The sequence below is a fragment of the Apodemus sylvaticus genome, chromosome 2 (assembly GCF_947179515.1).
Source record: "Apodemus sylvaticus chromosome 2, mApoSyl1.1, whole genome shotgun sequence".
In the NCBI taxonomy this organism is placed as follows: Eukaryota; Metazoa; Chordata; class Mammalia; order Rodentia; family Muridae; genus Apodemus; species Apodemus sylvaticus.
Genome location: NC_067473.1, coordinates 160,395,687 through 160,415,187, shown reverse-complemented (window position 1 = coordinate 160,415,187; position 19,501 = coordinate 160,395,687). Strand labels below are relative to the sequence as shown.

Genomic DNA, 19,501 nt, shown 5'->3' with positions numbered 1-19,501 from the left:
CCTTACCTAGGCCTACATTTTTCTTTTAGGCTTAGATAAGTTACCATCTCGGCTGTTGCCTTAGTGGTTAAACATGGGTAGAGAGAAGCTCAGTCTAGAAAGGATTTGGAAAGGTCCCGGGCCAGGCCCTGTGGGAAACTAAAGGAAAGAGAGGAAACGCAATGGGGAGAGGGAGGAGGGAGAGGGAAGAGGGAGGAGGAGTCTCAGAGCAAAATTGGTGGAGGGAAGGAGCTGGGCCTGCCTTGGAGCACAGAGGAGAGGCAGCCAGGGGTGCACAGGAGAGGGCCTGGTCCAGGGAGGCCCTGGAAGGGGACCATCAAACGGGCACGGGGGTCAACTGAGTCCCCACAGAGGCAAGGGACTTCAGTGGGGTGATGGGATATTTGTTCCTAGACTAGCAGACATTCTTGCTTGCTTTCCCTAGTGCTTTGGAATCTGGGTAGAGCTTTTGGGTAAGTTCAAGAGCTTGGCTGAATCTGGCCTGAGGAATGGTGGCATTGGACCTACTGGGTCCTACAAGGCTAGCCCTTCTCCACCCTTCCCCAAAGGCAGCCTGCTCAGTCGGTGCCCCCCACTCCACCCACTCCATCTGCAGCTAGGCTGGCCCCCACCAGTACCCTACCCCCACCTCCAAATCTGGTGAACTCCTAAGGGCTCCCAATCCAGACTCCAGCTCCATCTCTTCCCGTCTCCCAGCCTGCCTCCCTCCCTCTCTCCAGCCTTCCCAATTTCAGCTGCCAAAAATCACCCTGTCTCTAGTGTCTTTTGTCCTGCGAGATGCTGCGGGTGTGGGGCCAGACAAGGAGCCCAGAAGAAGGCCCCGCTGGAGTGAGGGGTGTGCTGACGTCACGGCTGTAGGTTGGGCACGGCTGGCACACTGACTGGAGAAGAGTTGGGAGGAGCGTGCTGTGGTGTGTGCTGGGGACCGCCTCCACATTCCAACAATTGTTATGGGGAACCTGGGCACCCTAAGATGTATGTAGGTCCTTTCCACTTAGTCCCCCACGCCATCCTTTCTGTGATCAGGACCAAAGATGCTACCAGTAATGACTTCAGACTTGAGAAGGTCTAGTCCAGGACACTCCAGACAAGGAAGGGCCCAAAGGTGAAGTGCCATCCCGCAGTCACCTCTTCCAAGCTGGGGCCTGGACCCGAGTCTGTCAGCCCTCCAGTGTTTTCTCCTCCATCTCTTTTCCCATCACTGACCCTCCCACCACGATGCCACAAAGGCCCTATTTATCTTGTGTTTCCTTCCAGACCTCTCTAATTCATTCTCCTCCGCTTTACTTGCCAAAGGAAATAGTTCTTGGTTCGATTGGAAGTCCTCACCTTCACGTTTTATCAACCCACCCCACCCCAGTCTCCCGGTAGAACGGGCATCCTCTCCCCCTCCCCGACTTCGGAGACTTCCCATGCCTTCTCTCCCACAGAGGTATCTTTGGACTTCCCTCCAGCTCTCCTTCACCATTCCCAAATTCCTGTGGTTTGCATTCTTTTCAACACCAATCCCTGCCTTAACCTCTTATCTCTTCCAGAAACACCATTCTCTCCACCCTTTCCCGGGAGCCCAGGTCCACAAACTTCCATTGCAGTCTCTCCAAAATAGCCCCCAAACCCCTCCAGCCTCAGCTTCTGGCCCTTCCTCTCCATCTTTCCAATATAGTCCCATTATCCAAATCTCTACTTCGGCATTCCCCAAACTCCACCTACTTCACCCCTGCCACAGCCCCTCTTGTCCCCAAACTTCTCCAGCCTCCCCAGGTCTGCCCTCGCAGTCCACAGCCCCTCCCACCCAGCCCGCTCCCGCGCGGGGCCCGCGAGCTCCCCACGCTCGGCGCCGCGAGGCCCTCTCTCTCCGCGCCCCGGCCGGCTTCGGCCAACTCGCCCGGCGCCTCCCCTTCCCCGATCCTCCGCCCCCCGACTGCCGCGCGCTCCCTCCCTCGCGTCTCCTCCGGGCCCCTCTCTCTCCTCCGTTCCTCCGCGCTCCCTCCTTCTCCCTCTTCCTCCCTGCTCCCATCCCCCTCTCCCGAGCGCCCTCCCTCCGCCGTCCGCTTTCCTGTGCGAGTCGCCGGACGCGCCGCCCAGCCCGTCCGTCCGCCCGCAGCCCCGCGCCGGGCCGGGGCCTCGGGCCGGGACGCGTTTCGGGGTGGCAGGCCTCGGGGCGAGCTAGGGGCGCGCGGCGCGATCGGCGGGAGGGTCGGGGGTCGCGGGCCTCGCCGGGGCGGCGAGTGCGGGCGGAGGCGGGCGCGCGGCGGGGGCGGGCGGCGCGTTCCGGGCGGGAGGGCGGGCGGGCGAGAGAGGAGCGCGAGGAGCCGATCGGGGCTGCGCGGGGAGCCCGGCATGGGGGCCGCCCTCCGCGGGGGCCGGGGCCGCCGCCGCCGCCGCGGCAGCGACTGAAGCCGTGCAGCAAGGAGGGGCGGGGAGTGGCCGCTGCCGCCGCCGTCCCCGGGAGGCGCCGGAGCCCGACCGCACTCGCAGCCAGCCGTCCCGAGCTGCTCGCAGGTAAGGTCCGCTGCTGCTGGCCCGGGCCGCCCCGTTCCGGCCCGCGGCTCCCCGCCCCCACCGCGCCCGGTCCCCCCTCCCGCCGCCGCCTCCATTTGTTATTTTCCCGGTCGCGTTCCCTCATTGCGGGCACGACCGGGCCCGAGGCTGGGGACTCAGGGGGTGGGGCCGCCCGGAGGAGGGACGCGGGCCGGGAGTCGCGAGCTCGGGAGGTGGAGGGGGGGGGGGGAGGAGGGTCTTGGGAGGAGGGCTGACGGGGCCGAGCGCCGCCAGGACCAGAGCCTAGAGGGGAGGAACGCCGAGGTGGAGACTTGGCGGAGGTAAACCGGGGGATGCTGTGCGGGAGGTTCGCGGAGAAGGCAGGACGGATCGGAGAGATGGCAGCGAGGTGGGGCGTGAAGGCTCCAGGAACCCCGCAGGCCCAGAACCCGGGTTCCAGAACCCACGATTGCGGGGATTAGGAACAGGGAAGTGGGAGCAGGGAAAGGGGTGTGGTAGGTGGTAAAAGGAGGATTGTAGCTGCCGAGAGGGGGGATTGAACCTGGGGGGAATGGGGATAAACCAGGAGGGGCCCATCTTTAAGAAGACGGACGTTTTCTGGGGTGGAAATGGGAAGGCCGTATCTTTTGTGACTCAGTTTTCTTTTTCCCACTCCCGGTCACCTCTGACCCTGTTTTCCTAATCCCAGACCTAGTTACTTCGTGAAAGGGGAGCTTGGGGGGCACTGAGTATTGGGAGTGTGTGTCCTCCTAACAGGAATAAGAAAGGCAGGAATACTGAAGGGAAAATTAGAAACAAGGCTGGGAGGATGGGAAAGGAGGATTGAGCAATCCAATAGGCATTCCAAGGAATTGTGACCTCCACCCCCACCCCAGAGCGCTGGCTGTCCCGTAGCTGGGCTCTATCTAGGAGGACTTCCTTACTGATTTGATCTCAGAGATCTCTTTGTGCCTGGGGGCAGGTTACCCTAAAGCTCCCTTCCCTGAGGGTACTGTGAGCAGGTCGGAGTTGCTTTGGCAACTAAGGTGGTAATAGTGGCTGCCAGATGGACCCCTGGGATGGTCTCTTGGGGGGCACTTTTTTTTTATCCATCCTGTTGCCATGGTAGTGAGCCAGTGGGAAGTCAGATAGATGGGGGTTCAGTGTGTAGATTGGGCCTCGCTCAGCCTGTAGCTTTGTCCTTGGTGGGTCTCTGGGAGATGCTTCTGTAGGGCTCTCCTACGGAGGTGCATCCCTTCTCCAGAAGTCTGTTGGAACAAGTAACCCTGTTCCTGTTGCTTGTGGGTCGCTCCTGCAAGCCTCTACCTGGGTATGGTGGGAAAATGAAAATGTTGTTGTTGGAACTATGTGGCCTTGGGCTGGTGGTAGCTCTGGTATTTTCTAGCATTCATACATAGGCCTTGGGTTTGAACTCCAGAACCAAACAAAATAAAAAAACCCAAATTACATCACCATGGGCAATTTCCGTCGGCCTCTGCCACTCTTACTGTCTTATGGATGGCTGACTCTTTGGACTATTTTATTTCCTTGAATTCCTCTTTGGATCTCTCTCTTCTTTGTCAGTTCTCAGGGTGACCCTTGCATTCAACTGATCTTTGGCCTTTTTTTCTGAACCTACAAAAATGGCGAGGCTCCGAGGGCTCCGGAACAGGCTAGAGCAGGATGCCCTGGAATGGGAGCCGGGAGACCAAGGTGTGCTCCTTGCGGTTCTTCTGTGACCTTGGGCAAGTCACTTCTCTGGTCTTTGCGCTTCGCCTGCATTGTATGATGCGAGGGCCTCTAGCTCCTGCAACAGTGTCGGGTTCTAACAAGGTTTAGGGAGCTGCATTGTTGTCTGCTGGGCTGTGCATCATGGACATCCTGGTCATTTTCACCTGGTGTTAATATGGCAGGTATAGAATGAAGGGGTGGTTGGCGATCCTGGAGGACACCCTGTAAGCTCTTCCCGGGAAGTCTGTGACGTGGCCGTGGTCTCACATCCCTGTCATATTTTCATATTTGTTCCTTTCTTTTTAACTTAGTTACGTTTATTTATTTTGTGTGTATGCAGTGGAGCATGAGTGGAGGTCAGAGGGTAACTGAGATGGTTCTCTTCCACCTTGTGGGTTCCACAGTCTACCTCGGGTCATTCATGTTAGTAGTAATCTCTGGGGTTTTCTTTTTGTTTGTTTTTGATGTGTATGGGCTTTATAGCCCACCCTGGCTTTGAACTCTCTACCTCGGAAATGACCTTGAACTTGCCTCTGTCTCTGCCATCCTGAGAATGCAGGCATGAACCACACCCTGTTTTATAAGGTGCTGGGAATCTAACCCAGGGCTTCTCGGAATCCCGCCACCGCTGATCCGCACCTGTTCTCTTAATTTCCTTTCCTTGGCCTACCCATAGACTCTTTTCTGATTTCTCATTTCCCTGTCCTCCAAGTTTTAGTGTTCCTTGCTTTCCTTTTGCAGTAAGGTAATGAGGGCTGAGGTGTGCTGCTATACATGGCAGATGCTCCTAAGCATCAGTTAGAGACGGCCTTCTAGTAAGATGGTTTTAGAGTCCCACTGTGCCTCTGTTCAGACTTAACCTATGCTCTGACCCCAACATCCCTTCCTCTGCCGATCCTTTTTTTTTTTTTTTGATTTGTTTTTTTTTTTCGAGACAGGGTTTCTCTGTGTAGCCCTGGCTGTCCTGGAACTCACTCTGTAGACCACGCTGGCCTTGAACTGAGAAATCTGCCTGCCTCTGCCTCCCAGTGTGCTGGGATTACAGGTGTGCGCCACCACCGCCCAGCTTCCTCTGCCAATCCTTATCCCAGGAACTTCTGCCCCATTGAAGACTGTTTTTCTATCAGATTTAAACTGATTTAAAAATGTTAAGAAAGGTGATTGCCCTGTTCTCCAAGGAACTTTGTTGTATTTTTTTGCCTTTTGGGTCTTTTAGGATCCAGACTGGATGGGTGAACAGGCTCTGTGATGGGGAGAGAGACGGCTGCTCTAGGGGGCCCCGATGAGGAAACCAGCCACAGGTGGTCCTCTTGGGCACCCTTGATAGCGTTACTCTCTTCTATTCAGTGTTCTTTGGACACATGCTGCTTCTCCCTCTTGTCTTCCCATCTGCAGTTTTATGTTTTGAGAGGATTTCATAAAACTTAGACTGGCTTTGAACTTGCTATTTGCCAAGGGTGGCTGGTCCTGCTTTCACTCTCAAGTGCCAGATTTCAGGAATGTGTCACCGTGTCTGATAATGCATACTATGTTAAAAACCAATCCACCAACCAACTAGGAAGTGTAGGTATAGCTGTAGTTGAAGTACATGGTTTACAGGGCAAAGCATCAGTTGAAAGTTTGGACCTGGGGCTCCGTCCCATCTGTTTGGTGTCCCTAAGACTACGTAGTTAAGTTTCCTGGAAAGGCTAGACTCACTCGCTCCCCACTGCCTGCCTCAATACGGCCCGGTGGTGTTGGGCAAAGAGTTCCTTAGAGAAAGTGCATGCAGAAATGCCATGTACCCGTACCTCCCAACGCAGGATGAGTGGGTAAACTGAGTCTGTTCTCTCCAGGGTTACCAGCTAATTCAAAGAACCTGCTAAGACCAGGGTATGCCAGTAATTTCAGCACTTGAGACCCTCCCTCAAAAACCCAAAACAATACCAACCAAAAAGATCTGACAGTCACTTGGTTTAAAGGTCATTGACAATAGAACACTTGGCTGGGTGAGGTGCTCCTGCCGTAGCTGAGATGGAAGACCCTGCATTTGTAGCTGGCACACGGTACATAGTGTGATTCTGTCTCAGATAAGGACAAGACCTCATATGTGTGTACACGGCATCAGTAGAAAGTATACAGAGGAAACTATGACAGTAGCATTTTCACTCTTAAAATATGTCACAGGCTGGGGCTTGCTGGCACACACTTTTAATGCTCTCAGGAGGCAGAGGCAAGCAGCTATCTGTGAGTTCAAGCCCAGCCTGGTCTATATAGTAAGACCTTGTCTCAGAGAAGGAGGTAAAGAGAGGCGGGGGTGAAAGGGGAACTGGAGAGATGGCTTAGTGGTTTAGAGCACTTGTTGCTCATGAGGACCCAGGTTCTGTCCTCAGCACTCACACATCCTAACTCTAGTTCCGCCGAATCCGCTGTCCTCTCCTGACACCCCCTCCCCCGCGGGAACTAGGCACACACGTGGCACACACATCCAGAGAAAACTAAAATTCAAAAAAAATATGGGTAATATTATGGAGTGATTTGACTCTTAGCAAGAACTACAAACAAGTCCAAGTGTGCTAGCCTGGCATGCGTGAGGTCCTAGGTCATCCCAGCAAGGGGGTGAGGGTGGAGTGAAGGCTGGAGGAGCAGGAGTTGCAGTACAGATGGAGACACGGATGCTGATATCCACATTGTACTGCTAGGTACAGGTGCGAGGCCGGAGAGCGCAGGCGTAGAATCTGTAACTCTGTATTATATGTCCACTGACACTTTGTCTTTTTGTAGTTTTAAAATATTTCTAGTTGGGCCAGGCTGTGGTGGTGCACCCTTTTAATCCCAGCACTGGGGAGGCAGAGGCAGATGGATCTATCTCTTGAGGTTGAGGACAGCCTGGTCTACACAGAGAAACCTTGCCTCAAAAAAGTTTGAGTTGGGCTGGTGAGATGGCTCACTGTCTAAAGGCACTCACTGTATATAGAGCCCAACAACTGGAGCCTGATCCCTGGGCCCCACATAACAAGAGGGGAGAAGTGGCTCTTTACAAGTTGACCTCTGACCTCCACACGTACATCATCGTATCTGTATACCTCTCCCCTCAGTCAGTCAGTATATTTTGTGTCTGGATAATGTGAACGCTTTGACATATCTTTTAAGCACAGGAAACACCAATATGGTCATCCCTTGATATCTGGGGGATTTGTTTTAGTACAGTGCACACACCAAAATGAACACATACTCAAGCCCCAGTGTCTGTATGCCTGCACACACTCTTCCATGTTCCTTAAATCATCTGTAGATCATGTAACCAGTTCCATGTAAACGTTTGATAAAATCGAAGTGTTCAAAGCTGAGGTTACAAACCGTTGTAGATATGTCATTTGTAGAGGTTGAACCGGGGACACTGGAGAGGGACCTAGGGCTGTGGGAAGGCAGGGTACTATAGCAGCTTGTGCCCACATTTTACTCATTCTTGTAGATGAAGCAAGGTGGTGGCGATGTAGCAGATTCAAATTTTGTTTGGAACTTTCAGCAATTTTTCCTCCCAAATATTGTCAGTCCAGGAAGGCTAAATGTATGGACAAAACCCCTGTAAGTAGAAAAGGCTGATTACCAGATAACACATCTTGAGGCCGTCTAAAAGGTTCTGCAGTTTTGAAGATGCCCAGATTTGGGGTTGATGTTGGTGAGACTGTGCCGCTCCTGTTGTAGATGTGTTCTGCGTCATCCCATGTGAACAAAAGATTCTTATCTGTGTGACTGATCTAGGTCTTCTTAGAATTCTCTCCGACTTCTGAGGAGAGTTTAGAAAAGTAAGCAGGCCTTTGAAGTCGATTGCAGAGGGTTGGTTCTGGCTTCTTTATCGGGTCATTGTTCTTCCCTTTGGAAGGTGGGGCAGGTCATTCATTGTCAGTCTGTGAGCCTCAGTTCCGTTACTTATGCCCACTTTAGAGTATGCTGGAGATGTTACTGAAATCATTATGTAAAGGGCTCGATACAGGAGCTCCTCAGTAAACCAGTGCTTCAGCCTCATGTCTTTGTGCTTCTTTGGAATTTGGAAGGCTCTGGAACTCATGAGTAGACAAATGTTTTGTTCTGGCTTTTAGACAGGCATTTGCTGTTCAGTTTAGGCTGGCCTTGAGTGTGTGATGCTCATGACAGTCTTCCGAGTGCTGGCATTACAGACGCACCCACTACCACACCAGGCCACAGATAATATTTAGGACTTGTGGAGGGTGAAAGCCCGCAGTGGGTTAGGTGGGGGCTCATAGGTACTCTGGAGGGTCCGCATTCCCTAGAGATGAAGGAGATCATAGTGTAAGAATCTCCTTCCCTTAGCTGATGTAGCCTGTGGAGCAAGTCGCAAACATCGCAGCCTCCTGTGGCCTGACTTAGTGCTGCTTACTAAGGCCCCTACTGTTCCTGTTACAATGTGAGGATGCTGATGCTTTTTCCTAACAGATTGACTGAAAACAACCTGCAAATACCACGTGCCTACAACTGCTCCCAGCTTCCCAGGCCTCAGTTGTGGGGAGCTTGGGGTACAACAGACACGTTTCTGTATTCACCTGCCCAGGCAGAGGAGAATGGGGTCTCCACAGCCTGAAGAATGAAGACACGACAGAATAAAGACTCGGTGAGTAGAAACTATATAAGCAGTAAGTATGTATGCAGTATGGCAGATCGAGGGCAGGGGCAGGGAAGCTAGGAGGAAGGGCTTGAAGTGGAGAACAGAGGCGGCATAGAGCCTAAAGTTAGGGGCCGTGTGAAAACATTACCTGCACCTATCCTGCTCTCAGATGTCAATGAGGAGTGGACGGAAGAAAGAGGCCCCCGGGCCCCGGGAAGAGCTGAGATCAAGGGGCCGGGCCTCCCCTGGAGGGGTCAGCACATCCAGCAGTGATGGCAAAGCTGAGAAGTCCAGGCAGACGGCCAAGGTATTCTGTCCTCTGGTCCCTACAGGGTGCATAGCACTGCAACTGAGGGGGTGTTTGGGGAGGCTTCAGTCTGGCAGAGGCTTGAGACAGAAGACAGGAATGTTCTCTTGTCCCCAGCAGAAGGCCCGAGTAGAGGAGACCTCTACCCCGAAGGCCAACAAGCAGGGCCGGAGCGAGGAGATCTCAGAGAGCGAGAGCGAGGAGACCAGTGCGCCCAAAAAGGCCAAAACCGAGGTGAGAGGCCGTGCAGCTGTCGTGACCTGTGTTCTCTCTGCAGCCACTCCTGCTTCGCTGTTTAGATATGAAACCCTGTCCTGGCACCTATTTGAGTAGTCCTGCCTATATCATAGTGGAGAGCACGTGGACCTTTAGTAAGAACAGTAGTGTGTGATAAGGCTGGAGCACAGGGGACAGAGAAGGCTATCATAGCCTCCTTTGTGGGAAGACCAAGCGCTGTAAGGAGGATGCAGAAATGCGTCTGGGAATGTAGCTCGCTGCATAGAGTGCTTTGCCTAGTACACAGTGCTGAGTCCAAGCACCTAATAACATCTAGAAGCTGGGCTTGGCGGTGCACAGCTCTTATCCTAGCATCCAGAAGATGGACATAGGAAAATAAAAATTCAAGGTCAGCCGGGAAGTGGTGGTGCAAGCTTTTAATCCTAGGTACCAGGGAGGCAAAGGCAGGCAAATCTTTGAGTTTGAGACTAGCCTGGTCTACAGAGTGAGTTCTAGGACAGCTAGGGCCACACAGAGAAACTCTGTCTCAAGACCTCACCCCCCTACACACACCAAAAATTCATCTTTATCCTGTGATGCATGGTAATTTGGATATCAGCCTAGGTTATCTTAAACAATCTTTAAAACAGGTGGATGAGGGGCACTTGGAGAGACGGCTCTTCAGTTAAGCACACTGGCCGTTCTAGAGGACCTGGTTCAATTCCCAACTCCCACATGGCAGCTCCCAACTGCATGTAGCTCCAGTTGCTAGGGAACCCAATACCCTCATACTGTCATGCATGCAGGTAAAACACCAATGCACATAATTTAAGTAATAAAAATAAATCTTGAGGCGGTGGGAAGGAAACCAAGCATTTGGAGATGGCCAGAGAAAAACCTGAGAGGGTGCAGACGAGGTGGCGAGGGTCTGTAGTCAGCTGTGAAGGGACGGGGTTTGAGATGGACACCTGAAGGTCTCACGTTTGACAAGGAAGGAAGCACTGACTTAGGGAGAGAGACGTGCTAGGTGACAGAGGGGCCTTGAGCAAGCCTCCCAGTCACAGACAGCACACTGGCACAGCAGTCCTGAGAGGAGGTAGTAATCATTGGAGAACGGGAAAGGAAAAGAGGAAATGTGGCCCTCTTCCCTCACAGCAGGAGCTCCCTCGCCCACAGTCGCCCTCGGATCTGGACAGCTTGGATGGGCGCAGCATTAACGATGACGCCAGCAGCGACCCTAGAGACATAGACCAGGACAACCGAAGCACGTCTCCCAGCATCTACAGCCCCGGCAGTGTGGAGAACGACTCGGATTCGTCCTCTGGCCTGTCCCAGGGCCCGGCCCGCCCCTACCACCCACCTCCACTCTTTCCTCCTTCCCCTCCACCACCAGACAACGCTTCTCGGCAGCCCGAGCCTGGCTTTGACCCTCACCCCTCTGTGCCGCCTACTGGATATCATGCCCCAATGGAGCCCCCCACATCGAGATTGTTCCAGGGCCCACCTCCTGGAGCGCCTCCCCCACACCCACAGCTCTACCCTGGGAATGCTGGTGGAGGTGTTTTATCTGGACCCCCCATGGGTCCTAAAGGGGGAGCAGCTGCCTCCTCTGTGGGCGCCCCTAGTGGAGGCAAGCAGCACCCCCCACCCACTACCCCAATTCCAATATCAAGCTCTGGGGCCAGTGGTGCGCCTCCGGCAAAGCCACCCAATGCCCCAGTGGGTGGTGGGAACTTACCCTCTGCCCCCCCACCGGCTACTTTCCCCCATGTCACACCAAACCTGCCTCCTCCGCCTGCCCTGAGACCCCTCAACAATGCCTCAGCCTCTCCTCCTGGCATGGGGGCTCAGCCGATCCCTGGGCATCTGCCCTCTCCCCATGCCATGGGGCAGGGCATGAGTGGACTTCCTCCTGGCCCAGAGAAGGGCCCAACGCTGGCCCCGTCCCCCCACCCTTTGCCCCCTGCTTCTTCCTCTGCCCCTGGGCCCCCAATGCGATATCCATATTCATCCTCCAGTAGCTCAGCTGCAGCTTCCAGTTCCTCCTCCTCCACCTCCCAGTACCCAGCTTCCCAGGCCCTGCCCAGTTACCCTCATTCCTTCCCCCCACCAACAAGTATGTCTGTCTCTAATCAGCCCCCCAAGTATACCCAGCCTTCTCTTGCATCCCAGGCTGTGTGGAGCCAGGGTCCCCCTCCTCCCCCTCCCTATGGCCGCCTCTTGGCCAACAACAACACCCATCCAGGCCCTTTCCCTCCCACCGGGGGTCAGTCCACAGCCCACCCGCCAGCCCCTCCACATCACCATCACCAGCAGCAGCAGCAGCACCATGGGAACTCTGGGCCCCCTCCCCCCGGAGCCTATCCTCACCCCCTAGAGAGCAGTAACTCCCATCATGCACACCCTTACAACATGTCACCCTCCCTGGGGTCTTTGAGGCCCTACCCACCAGGGCCAGCACACCTGCCTCCACCTCATGGCCAGGTGTCCTACAGCCAAGCAGGTCCCAATGGCCCCCCGGTTTCTTCTTCTTCCAACTCTGCTGGGTCTTCCTCTCAAGCCTCCTACTCATGTTCACACCCGTCTTCCTCCCAGGGCCCCCAAGGGGCATCCTACCCCTTCCCACCAGTGCCCCCAGTCACCACCTCCTCAGCTACACTTTCCACTGTCATCGCCACCGTGGCTTCCTCGCCAGCAGGCTACAAGACAGCCTCGCCACCTGGGCCCCCTCAGTACAACAAGAGCGCCCCATCCCCAGGGTCCTACAAGACAGCCACCCCGCCAGGATACAAACCGGGGTCACCACCCTCCTTCAGAACAGGGACCCCGCCTGGCTATCGAGGCACCTCTCCGCCAGCAGGCCCAGGGACCTTCAAGCCAGGCTCCCCCACCGTAGGGCCGGGGCCCCTGCCACCCGCGGGGCCTTCAAGTTTGTCATCTCTGCCTCCACCACCCGCGGCCCCGACTACAGGGCCGCCCCTGGCTGCCACGCAGATCAAACAGGAACCAGCCGAAGAGTATGAAGCCCCCGAGAGTCCGGTGCCTCCGGCCCGCAGCCCCTCGCCCCCTCCCAAGGTGGTGGACGTGCCTAGTCATGCCAGCCAGTCAGCCAGGTGAGCAGCCGTGGGGTGGGGATGGATGAGGGTGGGTCTGGACGCTGTGGGCGGAGGGGCTTTGCCTTCACGGCTAGCGTGCCACTGCAATTAGGGACAAGCTGGCAGGGGCTGCTTTTGAGCTCTCGGGTCTGCGCCCGGCAGGTTCAATAAGCACCTGGACCGCGGCTTCAACTCGTGCGCGCGCAGCGACCTGTACTTCGTGCCGCTGGAGGGATCCAAGCTGGCCAAGAAGCGCGCGGACCTGGTGGAGAAAGTGCGGCGCGAGGCCGAGCAGCGCGCGCGCGAAGAAAAAGAGCGCGAGCGCGAGCGGGAACGCGAGAAGGAGCGCGAGCGCGAGAAAGAGCGCGAGCTGGAGCGCAGTGTGGTGAGTGCGTCACAAGGTGCGCCGCGCCGCTCCTGGTCCCGGGCCTGCGCCGCCGGTCGCTACGCCACCTGGCGGACGGGAGGAGCCGCTGCAGCCCAGAAAGCTCAGGTTTCCAGGCAGCGGGAGGGTGGGATGAAGCGTTTTGACTTTGGACGGCTGAGACCGATGGTCAACCTGGGGCGAGGCTCTGTGCTCTGTGTCTGTTATTTTGACTCCGCTTCTATCTGATTTCTACAGAAATTGGCCCAGGAGGGCCGTGCTCCAGTGGAGTGCCCATCTCTGGGTCCAGTGCCCCATCGGCCTCCCTTTGAGCCTGGCAGCGCTGTGGCTACAGTGCCCCCTTACCTGGGTCCTGATACACCAGCCCTGCGCACTCTCAGTGAATACGCCCGACCTCATGTCATGTCTCCTGGCAATCGCAACCACCCATTCTATGTGCCCTTGGGGGCAGTGGACCCGGGGCTTCTGGGTTACAATGTCCCAGCCCTGTACAGCAGCGACCCAGCTGCCCGAGAGCGGGAGCGGGAAGCCCGTGAACGTGACCTCCGTGACCGGCTTAAGCCTGGCTTCGAGGTGAAACCTAGTGAGCTGGAACCCCTACATGGGGTCCCCGGGCCAGGCCTGGATCCTTTCCCCCGACACGGGGGCCTGGCTCTACAGCCCGGGCCCCCGGGCCTGCATCCGTTCCCTTTTCATCCGAGCCTGGGGCCCCTCGAACGAGAACGGCTAGCGCTGGCAGCTGGGCCAGCCCTGCGTCCTGACATGTCTTATGCTGAGCGGTTGGCAGCTGAAAGGCAGCATGCAGAAAGGGTGGCAGCCCTGGGCAATGACCCACTAGCCCGGCTGCAGATGCTCAACGTGACTCCGCATCACCACCAGCACTCCCACATCCACTCTCACCTACACCTGCACCAGCAGGATGCCATCCACGCAGGTAAGACCGTTTCCTACTTCGGAAGTGTGCCATAACCTTCCCTTTCTCCGTCCGGGACTCCCGTCTCTGTTCTAATCTTTGCTTCCTTGACTTGCCTCCACACAGTCTCATACCCTACTCCTAGTCCAGCCTCTGTCCCTGATAACAGATCAGTACGGAACCTTTTGAAGAAGCACCTTCCTCTCTTATCTTTATATGAATGTTCTGTTTCTTGTATGTGAATCTTGTTTGCCGCCAGCATCTCCTTTTCTTTACATCTAGGAGTCTTCTGTGTTTCTGCCCACCTGTAGATATTTAAAGCCTTTTAGGAGAGTCCATGAAGCTTTGCCACAGGCAATAGTGAGCTTCTCTACCGTCGTATGTACTGTATGTACTTATGACTGTAGCTTAGAGCCCAGAGCCCTGCCTGGCTGGCCTTAGAGCCGTTCATTTGGAGTTCCTTGTTTCTTCTCACCCGGCCCCCTTACTAGAGCGTTTATTTGTTTATTTAGTAAGCACAGAGCAGCGAGCTCTGGGCGGTCCTGTGCGTCTCACTCTGCTCACGTTCCCACCAGCTAGTGATAGTTCTCCCTGATATATTTCTTAAACTTAAGAAAGGAAGCGTTTCCTAAAGGTATCCTTCATCTCTTTAGAGTAGTCCAGTCTTTTCTTTGCTTATCTGCTCTGTAATGTCCTGTCTCCAGTCTCCCGTGTCTCCTCTCCGCTGTCCTGTCCATCTCACAGGGTCCTATCTGTTCACTTTGCTTCTCCTGGATCCTCGTGTCTGTCTTGACAAGCTAGATCCCTCCACCCCAGGGCATAGTTGTCCCCAGCCCTGCCTGCCTCCTGGTGACACCTTCCTCTTGTCTGCCCTCCAGCCTCCGCCTCGGTGCACCCTCTCATTGACCCCCTGGCCTCAGGGTCTCACCTGACCCGGATCCCCTACCCAGCTGGGACCCTCCCTAGCCCCCTTCTTCCTCACCCTCTGCACGAGAACGAAGTTCTTCGTCACCAGCTCTTTGGTAAGGATGGAGGTGGGCATGAGAGACTCAAGTGAGGGAGACCAGAACTGAGGAACTCGGGTGGTGCACCTGGCCAAGCGGAGTCTGGAGAGAGATGTGGGCAGCTAAGATAGAGCTAGAGAACCCGAGGTCCTCGAAAGGACTGCTAGGGCTGATTCCGCTGCAGCACAGGCCGACAGCAGGTAGGAGAGGATGGGACAGGACAGGATAGGATGGGATAGGACGGGACAGGACAGGATAGGACAGGATAGGTGCTAACTTTACATTTTAGCCTTAGCTTCCTCTGTCTGTCTGGAAACTGGCTGACTGTCCCCATCCAGTAATCGCTTACTCTACGCTTTCTTCTCACAGCTGCCCCTTACCGGGACCTGCCGGCCTCCCTCTCTGCCCCGATGTCAGCAGCTCATCAGCTGCAGGCCATGCACGCGCAGTCGGCCGAGCTGCAGCGCTTGGCGCTGGAGCAGCAGCAGTGGCTCCATGCTCATCACCCGCTGCACAGCGTGCCGCTGCCTGCCCAGGAAGACTACTACAGGTACTCCGGGCTGCCCCCAGAGCGCAGGGGGAGTGGGCTATGGGCGTGGCCCAGCAGGACACCATGCCCTTTGGAGGGGAAGCTGCGTTTCTCAGTCTCATCTCTGCATTGCCTCTTACCTAGTCACCTGAAGAAGGAGAGTGACAAGCCTCTGTAGACCTGCGATCCAGACAGCACGCACTGCTCCTTCATCCAGACCTTGGAGGACCGCCCCCAACCTTTGACCCCACCCCACCCCCAGCCGAGGAGAGGGTGCTGCCCACTTGCAGAGCTTCTGCAGCCGGGCAGAGGGAGGGAGGGAAGAAGGGACAGACAAGGTCAGGGCCCGGAGGGCTGTGTGCAGAGGTGGGAAGTGGCAAGGGTGGGGACGGAAAGGGCACAGTATCTTGGACCAGGTCCCTCCTCCTGTCCCCTGCTTTTCTTCTCCTCTATGCCCAATCCTTGGTGGCCACTGCGCCTCCCCTAACCCGTTGGTGTGATTTTTTTTCATCTGTTAGATGTGGCTGTTTTGCGTAGCATTGTGTGCTGCCCCCGCCCCATCCCTGTGTGTGCACCCCCTCGGCGCTATGTGCCCCTTGCCCGTCCCACATTAATAATTTATATATATAAATATCTATATGATGCTCTTTAAAAAACATCCTGACCAAAACCAACCAAACAAAAACATCCTCACAGTTCCCCAGGAATTTGTCTGTGACGTGTTTTTATTTGGGGGAGGGCGGTTGCAGCGGGTAGGGTGTTGGGGTGGGTAGGGTGAGGGGTCTGCTGGAGGGGAAGTGGAAAGGGATGAATGGGGTTTGCTTATGGAAACTTATGAGTCGGACAAGTCCTTTTTTTTTTAATTATTCATTTATTTTACAAATGTCTTCATGCATACCAGAAGAAAATATCAAATCCCATGACAGATGGTTATGAGCCACCCGGTGATTGCTGTGAACTGAACTCAGAACGTCTGGAAAAGCAGTCAGTACTCTAACCACTGAGCTGTCTCTCCAGCCTGACAAGGCTCTTGATCTTGGATGTTCAGCTGTGCTTATGGGGTGCCCTGTCCTAGACCTTTAGATTGGGGCGTTAAGCCCCTGAGGCCCTTCAGAGCAAGACTAGGCCCACAGCAAACATAACCATATCTAAAACCAACTCAGGTCTTGGGAGTACATCACTGACGTAATGTACCACGTGCCACCAGAGTGCTCCAGAGACACTTTCAGAGGCCCGACTCCCTTTCCATGGCACAGTTTATAAATGATTTTGAAATAGTTAAATTTGTGCAACCCAAGAGGCCAATAAGATTAGTATTTTTAAAAGATTCACTTCTAATTAGGTGTATTGAGTTCATGTCTGCACTCATGAACGCAAGGCCTCAAAAGAGGCCAGAAGGTGTTGGATCCCGTGGCTTGAAGTAGGGCAGTTAGGAACTGCCAAGCAGGCTGAGCCATCTTTGCAACCCCTCTATTTTTAATGAGGCAGGGCCTTGAACTTCCTCTCAGCTTTTGTGCTGGTAGCACAGAAGTGCAGCGCGCTATGTCGGGCAGGGCCTGACCAGGTTCCGGAGTCCTTGCAGCGTGGGGCGAGGATGGGTGACAAACGCTTGCAAGGAGAAGGATGGAGCCACATTGCCTACCACTACAGAAGACCAATTCACTTCAGCCGCTGCGCCAAGCTTTTATTCTCGCGAAGCTCTGGTGGTTTTTTTTTTTTTTGCTCGGGAGCTTTGATTGGCTGTTTTCAGCCAATCAGCATTGACTCATTTGCATATCCCATACAAGTAGTCACAAACTCAAGAAACGACCAGTTTTAATAGTCTTTTAGAATATTATTTATCGAACTGAATAACAAACTGTGCTTTATGATTCACATATCAATAGAGGGGTGTGGAAATGTCACCCCGATCTCACCCTCACCGAAAGTGGAGTTGATGTCCTTCCCTAGCTCGCTGCAGCCGCACTTCCGCAAGTGTTACAGCTCTTTTAGAATTTGTCCAGCAGGTTTTCTGACTCCGGTCGGAAGACCCCTCCCACTCTGATTGGTCTTTAACAACAGTGAGCTCCTGCTCCCGCTGCCTCTGCCTAGGGTGCAGTGTGGGGGCTTTGATCCCGCGCCGGTTTCCTGGGAAATTCTTGTGTGCTAGAGCTAGGGCCACGCTCCGAGACTTCCGCCTCGTGCGATACCTCTTCCTTTCTGCCTTCATCGGCCCGCAGCCGTGGGGGAGGCGGCTGGTTGCAGGCTTCTCCGGATCTCTTCTGTGTTCCCACTGCTCAAGTACCGAGTGGCGTCCTATGGCGTCCGCCTCGGCTCAGCCCGTGGCCCTGAGCGCAGAGCAGGCCAAGGGTGAGGCGCCTAGACTGGGCGTGGGCCATCTTTTGGGGGGGGAGGGCGCAGTACTATTCTTTCCTTCTCCAAGTCGGGCCCTTGCCCATCAGGGCGAAGGGTTGGTGGTGGGGGGGGGGGGACAAGCTTATCGGGTTGTTTGCAGGCCTTGGTCCACTAATTGCCTGCCTCTCCCCTCCCCTGGGCTCGCCTGCCGCGCTCGTGGACCTCTCTGGGATGCTTCCGTCTCGAAGTGGTCCTGGCGGAGGTGATCCAAGCGTTCTCGGCCCCAGAGAATGCCGTGCGCATGGACGAGGCTAGAGACAATGCGTGCAACGATATGGGCAAGATGCTGCAGTTCGTGCTGCCCGTAGCCACACAGATCCAGCAGGAGGTTATTAAAGCCTATGGCTTCAGCTGCGACGGGGAAGGTGGGTCCCACCAGGAGGGCATGGCAGAGGAATGGACTCGGGGTGGGGCGCATGATGATGGCCCCTGGGTCGATCTCTTTCTCGCCACAGGGCGGCAGTCACATTAAACATTGCCACTCACAGCTCAGGGGCTAGACTTAAACCCCCCGCCTAAAAAGTTCTGGCACTTGAAGCCAGGCAGTGGTGGTACGCACCTTTCATCCCAGCATTTGGGAGGCAGATCTCTGAGTTCAAGGCCAGCCTGGTATGTAGGGTGAGGAGTTCCAGGACAACCATGTCTATACAAAGAAACCCTGTCTTCAAAAACCAACCAACCAACCAACAAATGTTCTGGCCCTTGGTGCTAGGCCAGTGTCCCACCACTGATCCTTGTCTCCCCAATTCCCTCTGAGTCGGGGTCTCACTAAGTTGCCCAGAATGGCTTTGAACCAGAGACCCTCCTTTATCAGCCTTTTGAGGAGGTGATATTACAGGCTTGAGTCACCAGGCCTAGCTCTAACCTGAACTCTTTCTTGTTTTCCTTTCAGTAGGCGTTGGCAGTGCCTGCAAGGTATTTTGGCTAATAAGTTTGGTGTGGGAAATTGAGCTCTCTCTTCCCAAGGACACTTTTATTCATTGATATTTGTTGTTGTTGTTGTTGTTGTTGTTGTTGTTAGCTAGCCATATTAAGCCACTTGAGGCTAGACTGCTACTAAACATGGTTCACCTGAGAGTGAAAACGTAATGTTTTTTTATTTTGTTTTTTTTTTTTTTTTTTTTTGAGACGGGGTTTTCTCTGTGTAGCCCTGGCTATCTTGGAATTCGTTCTATAAACCAGGCTGGCCTCAAACTCAAGAGATCCACCTTCCTGTGTCTCCTGAGAGCTGGGATTAAAGGCAGGCCCAGCTGTCTTAGAGCTTTTCATATTGCATCTAGTTGTGCCTAGTGAAGGCGGGGCCGGGCTGGGGCTGGGGCCGGGGTGTAGAAGCCATGCAGGACATCGGTGTGACTTGTCCTCTTTGCAGATGGTTTCTTGACCATTAGGAGATCGCCCACTCTAGGGAACGCCCTCGGCTGCCTCCACACACCCGTCCCCAGCACCCGCTTCTTCTTGCAGGTGTCCTTAAGTTTGCCCGCCTGGTCAAGTCTTACGAAGCCCAGGATCCCGAGATTGCCAGCCTGTCAGGCAAGCTAAAGGCCCTGTTCCTGCCACCCATGACCCTGCCGCCCCATGGGCCTGCTTCCGGAAGCAGCGTGGCTGCCTCCTGAGACCTGTTCTTTCCTGCTATGGAGGAGGCCCTTGTGTTCCAGAGGATAATAAATGTGCTTGTGACTAAACCTAGTGTCAGTCATTTGTAGTCCTGATTATCCCCACTTGTTGCCACCCGACCCGCCTCTGGCCTTTCCCCTCCTTTAGATCCTTCCCATCTCTTTGCCAGGACCAACCCTACTTTCAAGAGCCTGCCCTAGGTTGTGGAGGCTACATGGGCCTCTTG

At 55.0% G+C, this 19,501-nt stretch overlaps 2 protein-coding genes and 1 non-coding gene across 7 annotated transcripts; all 3 read left to right on the top strand.

Annotated features, from left to right (window-relative positions):
• Positions 1–2,113: 2,113 nt before the first annotated feature.
• On the top strand, positions 2,114–15,974 carry Atn1 (atrophin 1). 5 transcript variants are annotated; one of them, XM_052174829.1, is made up of 10 exons: positions 2,114–2,502; positions 8,650–8,824; positions 8,988–9,125; positions 9,246–9,359; positions 10,500–12,454; positions 12,599–12,821; positions 13,059–13,755; positions 14,613–14,756; positions 15,108–15,288; positions 15,412–15,974. In XM_052174829.1, exons 2-10 carry the CDS (start codon positions 8,798–8,800, stop codon positions 15,443–15,445), a joined length of 3,513 nt encoding a protein of 1,170 aa, XP_052030789.1. In that variant the 5' UTR covers positions 2,114–2,502; positions 8,650–8,797; the 3' UTR covers positions 15,446–15,974. The 5 variants fall into 5 exon arrangements, with proteins under 5 accessions (XP_052030789.1, XP_052030786.1, XP_052030787.1 ...); XM_052174826.1 differs by having other exon boundaries at positions 10,497–12,454; XM_052174827.1 differs by having other exon boundaries at positions 9,243–9,359.
• Positions 15,975–17,234: 1,260 nt separating this feature from the next.
• On the top strand, positions 17,235–19,343 carry C2H12orf57 (chromosome 2 C12orf57 homolog). The gene is made up of 3 exons (XM_052174823.1): positions 17,235–17,616; positions 17,850–18,026; positions 19,123–19,343. The coding sequence occupies exons 1-3, from the start codon at positions 17,565–17,567 to the stop codon at positions 19,272–19,274; spliced, it is 381 nt and encodes a 126-aa protein (XP_052030783.1). The 5' UTR covers positions 17,235–17,564; the 3' UTR covers positions 19,275–19,343.
• On the top strand, positions 17,240–17,301 carry LOC127679499 (U7 small nuclear RNA). Its single transcript, XR_007976804.1, has one exon. It is a non-coding gene; the product is annotated as a U7 small nuclear RNA (small nuclear RNA).
• Positions 19,344–19,501: the final 158 nt, after the last annotated feature.

Bases quoted from the DNA above. Each gene is read 5' to 3' on its own strand.
- Atn1 (XM_052174824.1), top strand. From the start codon at position 8,798: ATGAAGACACGACAGAATAAAGACTCG. The intron at 9,126-9,242 runs GTATTCTGTCCT...TCTTGTCCCCAG, and splicing joins AGTCCAGGCAGACGGCCAAG to CAGAAGGCCCGAGTAGAGGA. The intron at 12,455-12,598 runs GTGAGCAGCCGT...TGCGCCCGGCAG, and splicing joins CATGCCAGCCAGTCAGCCAG to GTTCAATAAGCACCTGGACC.
- C2H12orf57 (XM_052174823.1), top strand. From the start codon at position 17,565: ATGGCGTCCGCCTCGGCTCAGCCCGTGGCCCTGAGCGCAGAGCAGGCC. The intron at 17,617-17,849 runs GTGAGGCGCCTA...TCCGTCTCGAAG, and splicing joins GAGCGCAGAGCAGGCCAAGG to TGGTCCTGGCGGAGGTGATC. The intron at 18,027-19,122 runs GTGGGTCCCACC...TTCTTCTTGCAG, and splicing joins CTTCAGCTGCGACGGGGAAG to GTGTCCTTAAGTTTGCCCGC.